At 40.2% G+C, this 10043-nt stretch overlaps 1 protein-coding gene across 1 annotated transcript in view; it reads left to right on the top strand.

Moving 5' to 3' along the window:
* Positions 1–8787, top strand: part of LOC110460502 (biorientation of chromosomes in cell division protein 1-like 1) — an 18953-nt gene extending 10166 nt beyond the window's left edge. The window contains exons 6-13 of the mRNA XM_021513444.1: positions 993–1525; positions 1745–1904; positions 2764–2926; positions 3409–3677; positions 4152–4467; positions 4949–5047; positions 5653–6189; positions 6774–8787. Of these exons, the coding sequence (XP_021369119.1) occupies positions 993–1525; positions 1745–1904; positions 2764–2926; positions 3409–3677; positions 4152–4467; positions 4949–5047; positions 5653–6189; positions 6774–8016 (3320 nt within the window). The 3' untranslated portion in view covers positions 8017–8787. The remainder of the gene's footprint in view (positions 1–992; positions 1526–1744; positions 1905–2763; positions 2927–3408; positions 3678–4151; positions 4468–4948; positions 5048–5652; positions 6190–6773) is intronic.
* Positions 8788–10043: the final 1256 nt, after the last annotated feature.

The raw sequence follows: 10043 nt of genomic DNA, 5'->3' as shown, positions 1-10043 counted from the left end.
AATGTTAGTGTGTCCCAGTGATTTAAGAATGTTAGTGTGTCCCAGTGATTTAGGAATGTTAGTGTGTCCCAGTGATTTAAGAATGTTAGTGTGTCTCAGTGATTTAAGAATGTTAGTGTGTCTCAGTGATTTAAAAATCTTAGTGTGTCCAAGTGATTTAAGAATGTTAGTGTGTCTCAGTGATTTAAAAATCTTAATGTGTCCAAGTGATTTAAGAATGTTAGTGTGTCCCAGTGATTTAAAAATCTTAATGTGTCCAAGTGATTTAAAAATCTTAGTGTGTCCCAGTCATTTAGGAATGTTAGTGTGTCACAGTGATTTAAAAATCTTAGTGTGTCCCAGTGGTTTAAGAATGTTAGTGTGTCACAGTGATTTAAAAATCTTATTGTGTCCCAGTGATTTAAGAAGGTTAGTGTGTCCCAGTGATTTAGGTATGTTAGTGTGTCCCAGTGGTTTAGGAATGTTAGTGTGTCCCAGTGGTTTAAGAATCTTAGTGTGTCCCTGTGATTTAAGAATGTTAATGTGTCCCAGTGATTTAAGAATGTTGGTGTGTCCCAGTGATTTAATAATGTTAGTGTGTCCCAGTCATTTAGGAATGTTAGTGTGTCACAGTGATTTAAGAATATTAGTGTGTCACAGTGATTTAAGTATCTTAGTGTGTCCCAGTGGTTTAAGAATCTTAGTGTGTCCCTGTGATTTAAGAATGTTAATGTGTCCCAGTGATTTAAGTATCTTAGTGTGTCACAGTGATTTAAAAATCTTAGAGTGTCCCAGTGATTTAAGAATATTAGTGTGTCACAGTGATTTAAGTATCTTAGTGTGTCACAGTGATTTAAGAATCTTAGTGTGTCCAAGTGATTTAAGAATGTTAGTGTGTCCCAGTGATTTAGGAATGTTAGTGTGTCCCAGTGATTTAAGAATATTAGTGTGTCCCAGTGATTTAAGCTACAATAGAAATACTACAATCTTTTATACTTTTGTCTCTATTGAAGCCCAAGCCCAGGATGATGATGAAGTTGAAGAAAATGAAATGGCTGACAGTCAAGACATTTTGCCTGAGGTCATTCCTCCAAAACAAGCCTCATCACCATCAGACATATCACCAGCCTCGTCCCCAGTACCAGCCGAGGAACAGATCACATCCTCCCCATCTGAACCAGGAACAGAGAAGCAAACACAATCTGCAGCTGTCACTTTGGAACCTCAAACAACATCACCAACCATTGTGACAGAATCACCAAAAGTCTCAGAATCTGCAGAAGTCACTACGCTACCGAAGGTCTCAGAACCTGCTGAGGTCACGATGCTACCGAAAGTCTCAGAACCTGCTGAGGTCACAGTGCTACCAAAGGTCACGGAATCGTCAAAGGTCTCAGTTATACCAAAGGTCACAGAAATGACAGAGAAGGTCACAGCTTCAGCTAGGGCAGCGACACCCGGAAAACCAAGGCGCCTGATATCACTTCAGTACAACTACAGTGATAGCGACGATGAGGAAACCAGAGAGGAACGCAAGGCCCGAATCGTAAGTCTCTTAATATTGTCTTTATCTACTTAACTCATTCACCCTTGGAACTTCGTAATGAACTATCCCAACTTTTGAATTGGAGGAGTTCAAATGTGTTTTCAAGGGTGAATGAGTTAAAGATTCAATTAATTCTTTCTTTATATGTGAATAATTAGTGCATTTTATCCAAAATGTATTCCTTTGAGCTCCGAATTAACTATGTTGTTTTGTCCACAGGCTCGTGAGAAGGAAGAGAGGTACGTACAGCGTCTACAGAGGAGGGCAGAACTGGAGGCACGTCGCAAGGACCGGGAGGAGGAGAAGGCTAAACTACGAGAGGAAAGGAAGAAGTCCAAAGACAGCAAGAAAGAAGAAGAAATAGACAAAGATTTGCAAGGCAATATAACAATTTTGGTTTATATGTTCATTATGAATTGGACATTTTGTATGTTTGTCAGGACATAATAATTTTTAATGTAAGTGGAGGGGCAGATTGATGGGTGCTCAGTGTCCATACATTATTTGTAGTATTTATAAATAAAGGCAAACTTTATAAGATAATGAATTGCTGTAAAAGCTCACTAACCACCATTGTGCAGTCACAGTTTTTAGCTCACCTGTCCAAAAGGCTAAGTGAGCTATTGCTGTGCATTGCCTTCTATTGTCTGTCACCTGTCTGTTAACTTTTTCTTTAAAAATACTTCTTCTCGAGAACCACTGGCTCAATGAAAACCAAATCTATTACTACTTAAGTATTCTGAACTTATATTGATTAAGATTTTTAAAAAAAAAGGTGCTTGCCATTTTAAGAGGCCACTGGGGTAGAAAAGGGGTAAAATTGGCAGCATTAAAACCCCCACTTCCAGATTAAACCAGCTGTTTGATAACTTACATATTCAGGATGTAGCACCCATAGTACTACAAAAGGTATGAAGGAAAATTAAATGTGTCAATAACCATTACGCTTTGCAATACATTCATGCTACAAAATTTGCACAAATAAATAACCTTGACCTATATCCAAGTTCACAGAGGTCAAATCTGTTAAACTACTTGAACATATTCTTCTGGAAAACGGAAATGTCAGACTAGAATCATGATATCTGGTCAGGAGGTTGGCGGTAATAAGTACCACAAGGTTCTGTGAGTAAAATAATGTGATTATTGATTCTGAGTGAACTAAATATTGGTATATATTTTACCTCTTCAACAGATTCTGAGTGAACTAAAAAATTTAATATTGGTATATATTTCAGAGGTGAGCAAAGAGGAGGCTGAGATCCAAATGGAAGTGAAGTGTCCGGATTCTCCAGAAAAAAAGAAGAAAAAAACAAAAGCAGAACTAAAAGAAGAACTCACCAAACAGAAAGTACAGGAGAAGAAGGAAGCCCTCCGCCGCCAGCGGACCAGGACGAGGCGGTATGTGTGTGTCGGACACCATGTATAGCGTACACGAGTCAAACACGCATTATTGTACTCCCTAGTCTAGCAGATAAAACACAACCCTTCCGGGGAATCCTACTTACAAAGGTTTAATTTGAAAATCTGACAATAATTTTTACATATCAATAGAAACATACAAAACTCCAACTCAAGTACAGGTACTTACAAAATATAAGTAAAACTGGAGTTAAAACAGGGACAGGTTTATATGACCTATTTCTGTACAAGTCTTTATGATTCTGTACAGGTGTTACAAGTTTCTGTACAGGTTATGACAATCTTAATTACAGGTACGACCTATTTCTGTACAAGTCTTTATGATTCTGTACAGGTGTTACAAGTTTCTGTACAGGTTATGACAATCTTAATTACAGGTACGACCTATTTCTGTACAAGTATTTATAATTCTGTACAGGTGTTACAAGTTTCTGTACAGGTTATGACAATGTTAATTACAGGTACACATCCGATGAGTTTACCTCTATCTACACAGAGAAGAAACAGCCTTTCTCCAGTCAGAGTTATGAAGAGTTAGTTGTTGAGGAAATGGCAGTGGAGGAAACCATAGAAACAGAAACAGTGGAGACAGACTTCACAATAGGCATGATGGTTGATATCACTCCCGATATTGACTTGTCACAAGGACAGGAAGTGACCTCACAGGCACAGGAAATGACATCACATGGAGAGGAAGTTGCCAGAAATTCAAACACAACTTCAAGTTCAGGTTTGTTAAGTGACTTTTGACTCCGGTACTATTTCTATAATGTGATGATCGGTATGTTACAGCAGAATATTTAGAAATTTTGTATGTAACAGTGAAATTTGAGAACAGTTTTATGTGATTGATAGAGGAGTTGTTTTGTGTACTACAGTCAGATATCAGGAGAATTTTGCTATGTAGTAGGATTTGAGGAGAGTTCTGTATGAAACAGTAAGATTTTAGGAGAGTTTTGTGGTAGTGGGATTTGAGGAGAATTTTGTATGAAACAGTAAGATTAGAGGAGATTTTGTATGAAACTGGGATTGGAGGAGAATTTTGTATGAAATAGTGGGATTTGAGGAGTTTTGTATGAAACAGTAAGATTTAAAGAGAGTTTTGTATGAAACAGTGGGATTTGAGGAGAGCTTAGTATATTACAGTGGGGGTTGAGAAGAGTTTTGACACAGTGTGATTTGAACAAAGCTTTGTACATTACAGTGGAATTTGAGGATAGCTTTGAGTCACCACCTACACCTACTCAGGACGAAACAGTCAATGAGAATCAGATCGCTGTCAATCAGGACACCACATCTATACCGATATTTGAGGTCCATAGCTCCACCTCCTCAGGGCTAGGCATCGGCCAATCAATCCACCAGACAAGATCTCGTGGCAAAGTCAGTGACGACATTCAAAGCAATTCTTCTGGACGTGCAGTTAGTCCCATGAGTGACCTCTCGGATACGGTCAAATCGGATACGGCAGGAGATGGCCGGAGGACTGGGAAGCGAAAAAGAGTGAACAGTGGCGAAAGGTAAATTGATCCGTTAATGAGGATATACATAGGCAATGCTTCATATGTCGTCATCTGAGTTTTGAAACAATCTACATACTCTTTTCTCAGAGTCAATCATTGAATGTAGTCTATATCCTACACAACTAATGTAACACATATAAAACATTGTTCAGAAGGATAACTTATATTAATCTGATATATTTTGAAGTAGTATGTTGACCAAAAAATTCATTTATATCAAGCACGTCATGTGACTCTTACACAACACTCACTTTCATTCATACTTTCAACACATGCGCTTAAAATATCGCCAGAATGTGCAATGTGGTAGGCTGATATCCGCCACATACAGACATATATAAATCAAATGTAAAATATTCTGAGCTTATACACAATGGTGTCAAATGCTAATAATACTACGTTGTAGCCTAGACAACAGAGCCAATCCTTCAATGTAAACACATATCATACAACGTTTTTTAAACAATTATACTTGCAGACAGCTAAGTGTGGACACAGATACCAGAGGCAAGCGTGGACGTGTCAGACTCAATAGTTCACCAACCCAAGCATTGACGGAGGATTTGTCTGGCAAGAAGTAAGTACAAGCCCTGAAGGAACCCTCGCATCCACCGTTTGTAAGATAATTATAAATTTGATCGTTAATTTTCTTTAATTAGACCTATTGAATGGCTGCCAGTCAGTCATCATGGAATTTGATGGATAAGGTTTCTAACTGCTAATTCTCAGGAAATACTGATGGTATCTATACCTACCTAGTTCCTATCTAGGTGATTTAGCTTCGTACTTGTGCATATTGTATTACATTTGAATCGGTTAAAAGGATTAACCATAAGACAGATAACTTAGAGTAAAGTACATACAGATATTCTCCTAATTTGTATGTAGCTTCTTCAGCTTCAAGCCGTTTGTTCAGAAAAAAACAATTTGGCTGCCAGAAAATCATAAATCTTTTGTTCTTTTTTTTGCACTTCACTTTTCTAATTAATATGTGAAATGGCAACCTCACTCTGAAAGGACAATGTCAAACACAGCAGTGTTGTTTTGATTTAGTTACATTTACTGTTGACCTGACTAGCAACTAAAAGATGACAGAAAACGATATCAACTTAAAACATATGGAGCCTGTTGCTTACAGTTCTAGTTAACTGTGTCACTGTTATTATCTTGTTCTATTTGTAGATCAACAGACACTGAGAAACTGAGTTCTAAACGATACGACACATCTGACCTCTACAAACCTCACCGCACTTTCCGTAGTTCCAGACGTCACGGGTCGTCACCAGGAGCAACACACGATACAGTCAGCAAGGCAAAAGAGAACAAAAATAAAGTCAAGTCATCGTTAGATACAAGCCCAATAAGTTCAAGGTCAACATCACCGGTGTCTTTAATTGGACAGACTAGCCCGATTTCCTCTTCGTCAGCCTCATTTTCATCCTCAAGGTCACCCTCAAAGTCCAAGTCAAGGTCACGGTCAAATTCGTCATCTTCATCAGGGAGTCTACATTCTAGAAGCAGCAAATCCAATGCTAAAAAGTCAGCGTCAGGTTCCTCTTCAACGTCATCTGTTGATGAGTTTGGTCGCAGGAAACGGAAGAACCTCAGGATGCCTATTGACATGGTGGACTTTGGTGAAGCGGCCAGGTTGGCCAAAAGTAGTCTGATCAATGTTGACTTTGGTGAAGCAGAGCGCTGGGTTCAGCAGCAAGGCAAAAGGTAGGAGCTCAGAATCATACACAGTTGGGACAGACTTTATGAAGGGATTAGATTTAAGACAGGTTCTCAACAATGCTTAGATTTTATTCCAGTATTCAGAAAAAATACTGCAAACGTTCTTTAAGACACATTTTAGCTGACCTGGCGCAAAGAACATTCTTAAGCCAAGAAAACTCAATATGTGGGAATGTTTGCAAAAATACTTTTATTGAGAAATTTACCCATAATTGCACAAATATCCAGTTGATTGATACAGGCCCCTCTGGGCCTCTTGTTATCTGTATTTAGTGGAAACATGATAGAAAATGCACTGAAGGCATTTGAACTTCGGACTTCAAGGCCATATACAATGCAATATTTTGCATTTGAAAAACAACTACACTAAAAAACCTAACAAAAATCCACATTGCAACTAGGTTTACATGATCCCCCTTGATACCTGTACATGCCAAGTCCAGAAATAAAGTGCAGGTACCAGCAACATTCCTTAATCTTTAAATGATGGAATCTCTTGTTTAGATTGTTAATGTCGGTGTGTCTGTCACTCTTTTGACAATTAAATGTATTGTGTGTTTATTTTACAGGCAATTATGTGGTCGAGGTGGTAACCAAGGAAGACCTGGTCACCAGCGGGGAGCCGTGGGCCAGCAGGGCAGGGGTCAGTGGCACAACCAGGGGGCCACTTGGACCTTTCCAATGGAGGCTCATCCCGGGTCTTCATCTCCACCTCAGAGTCCCCTGAAACACTTCTATCCATATGACACTATTGAAAAATCACCCTCACCACACTCCCCTCGGCCAGAGTCCCCACCTTACCCCTACCCCTACCGGGGACGGGACACACCACCACCACCACCACCACCACTTCCTGGCTATTCAAGGCAAAGGTCAGAGTCACCCATATACAGGTCAGGATCACCAGGTTATAGGTCAGGGTCTCCAGGTTTTAGGTCAGGGTCACCAGGTTATAGGTCAGGGTCACCAGGTTTTAGATCAGGGTCACCTGCATATCGACGACCGAGCATGGAATCACCTCCTCATTACAGTCAGAGATCTCCATCACCTTCTCAAAAGAGACCACACACAAGGGCTGTTGTTCAAAGGCCAATTTCGCCAGATGACTGTATTGAAACAATCTCCAGTTCATCTGGTTCATTTGATGATCCTCCGTCTCCAAGCCCAAGGTCACAGAGATCAGCATCCCCTAGCCACCGTCCTGTAATTAGAGGTCATCGACCTACATCTCCCTCCCCAGGTCCTGTAAGAGGCCCAAGGTCACCTTCTCCACCTCTACACTTAACTTCAAGGGGACAGAGACCCCCTTCGCCCACAAATCGCCCTATTACTCGGGGGCCACGATCTCCATCGCCTGGTATCAGGAGCAAAAGGCCCCCCTCTCCACCCTCTCCCCCTCTACGGGTTATCAGAGGCCCCAGGTCTCCCTCCCCTCCACACCCTGCCTTGAGAGGACAGAGACCCCCCTCTCCTCCATCTAGACCTTTGACCCGAGGACAGATCTCTCCGTCACCCATAGATTCCCCTCCTCTTTTTAAACGTCAACGACCCTTATCACCGCCTTCCAGACCTTTAACCCGTGGACAGAGAGCAATCTCACCCCCATATATGGAGGAGGTGACACCATCTACTAGGGCACTAAGGAGCCAGCGTCCTCCCTCACCCCCAATGATGTCACAGCGACTTCGTAACAAGCACACAGCCCCAGACCGCTTCTCACCGCCACCCATTCAGAGGGAGACAAGAAGACAGAGACCCCCTTCACCTCCACCTCCACCTCGGCTCAATATGAACAAAAAGGTCAAAAGGTGAACATAGTAGACACTTGGATACCTATTTTGTGCTAAACAAATTGGAATAAAAATGTTGGTAAACCAACACAATTATCCGGCACGGAGATCTAACATCCTACGGGCAATGGTCTATGATCCGTCTTTTGTGCTAAACGTGTAATTTCCTAGAGGAGCCAGTCAGCCTTCAGAGACATGATTCTGTTATATCTAACTACAGAAATGTGGCCCATTGCGTCATATTTTATACGTCTCCTGAAAATGGTCATGTGATATATTGACCTTCATCTTCATCTATTGTAATGCTTCATGTGTCATGTGTTTACATTTTGATATTTTCAAAATCATTACATGGGTTGATTTCATCTAAACTTGTCAAAGACAATACTTTAATGATAGGTATCTCAGGTTATTAAAATGATGGGCTTCAGCTCTATCAAAGGCAAAAAGGGAAAGTTTTGCACTCCGATCTCTTCTGAAGTATGATAAATTCCAAAGCTTTTCCCTATAATAAGTAAGAATCTTCTTCCTAAGCTCCATAAGGCCCAGTGTCCTGATAGTTTGCTAGTAGGTACCTTTGATGGAGTGCTATAAAATTTCCTTATATCAAGTATCTTGGTCCACTTTCAATGTCATAAGGATCACATGTTAAAAAAATCAAACAGCATTATGTCATCACAGGTCTAGGCCATGATAATTGGATATATTTTTTCTTATTCGTTGGGTCACAACTTGTAAACGTTGTAGATGCCAATCATATAACCGTTTATATGCTTGCTCAGATTGAATAAAAGAACACAAGCATGCTACCAGGATTAGCGTCAGGATATGAAAATGTTCTCCTTTGTTGTCCGGTAACATGGAAATGATTAAGACACCATTCCTTGGAACCATAGTGACTAAAATTTAGATCCATAAGGTGTAGTGTATAGATACTTGGCTGTAGCTTGCTGGGATGGCGGACTATGAAGTATATTCAATGTTAAAGTGCTGAAATGTCTGAAAAAACAACTTCTTCTAAATATCTGTTGAATATAGATCTAGAGTAATGATAATATGATTTGTAGCTTGCTGGGACTAAGGGCTTTCAACTTTGTCCAAATAATGACCTAGACATGCTTTCAAGGTCAAAGGGGTCCAAGATGTTCAGATCATCCAACAACTTCTGAGTTCGAAGAGGTTAAAGGTCATGATATTTTTATGAAGGTAGAATGCTGACAGTAGAGAGTTGTGATAAACTAGATGATATTGGGGCTTATCATTTCGTAGTATGGCTGCCAGTGACCAGAAAGCTTGATAAAATGTATGTCTTGAAGGTCCCCCGTTCAAATCTCAAAATGGCTTTGTTTCATTTTCCCTCTCCTGTTACAGTGTTGCTTTTGACATTCAGAGGGAGACAAGAATGCCAAACAAATTCTTGTCAATTGTAATTCAATTTACATAAGCAATGAATGCCTATGTAAATACATTACCTGAACTACAGGATACCTGAACCTAGATTTCAAATATTGTTGTGTTCAGAGGCAATAACTTCCGGTAAGAAAAGGAGGGAGGTGCATGTCGTGACAGGTCTCAATGACTACCTAACCATATAGCTCATTTGGTAACAGCGTCTGTCTAGAGTGTGGAAGTACAGATTTTGAATCCCTTTCTGGCCCATTTTCCTTCTCCTGCTACAGTCTTTAACGTACATATGTCAAGCATAAAACTTCTGTATATTGTTTATGGCAATAGCAACCATCTTGACCATTAACGCCCTTGAACTTCTTGTTTAAGATGCTCAGTAAGACTCTTAGGCCTCTTTTTTTCAAATTGCCGTTAAGGCTAATGGGCCTCTTGTTTCAGGTGATCATTGAGGCCAATGGGCCTCTTGTTTTAGATGACCATTGAGGCCAATGGGCCACTTGTTTTAGATGACCATTGAGGGCAATAGGCCTCTTGTTTTAGATGACCATTGAGGCCAATGGGCCTCTTGTTTTAGATGACCATTGAGAGCAATAGGCCTCTTGTTTTAGATGACCATTGAGGGCAATAGGCCTCTTGTTTTAG

Source organism: Mizuhopecten yessoensis, unplaced genomic scaffold (assembly GCF_002113885.1).
Source record: "Mizuhopecten yessoensis strain PY_sf001 unplaced genomic scaffold, ASM211388v2 scaffold10413, whole genome shotgun sequence".
NCBI lineage: Eukaryota > Metazoa > Mollusca > Bivalvia > Pectinida > Pectinidae > Mizuhopecten > Mizuhopecten yessoensis.
This window is presented reverse-complemented; position numbering and strand designations above follow the sequence as displayed.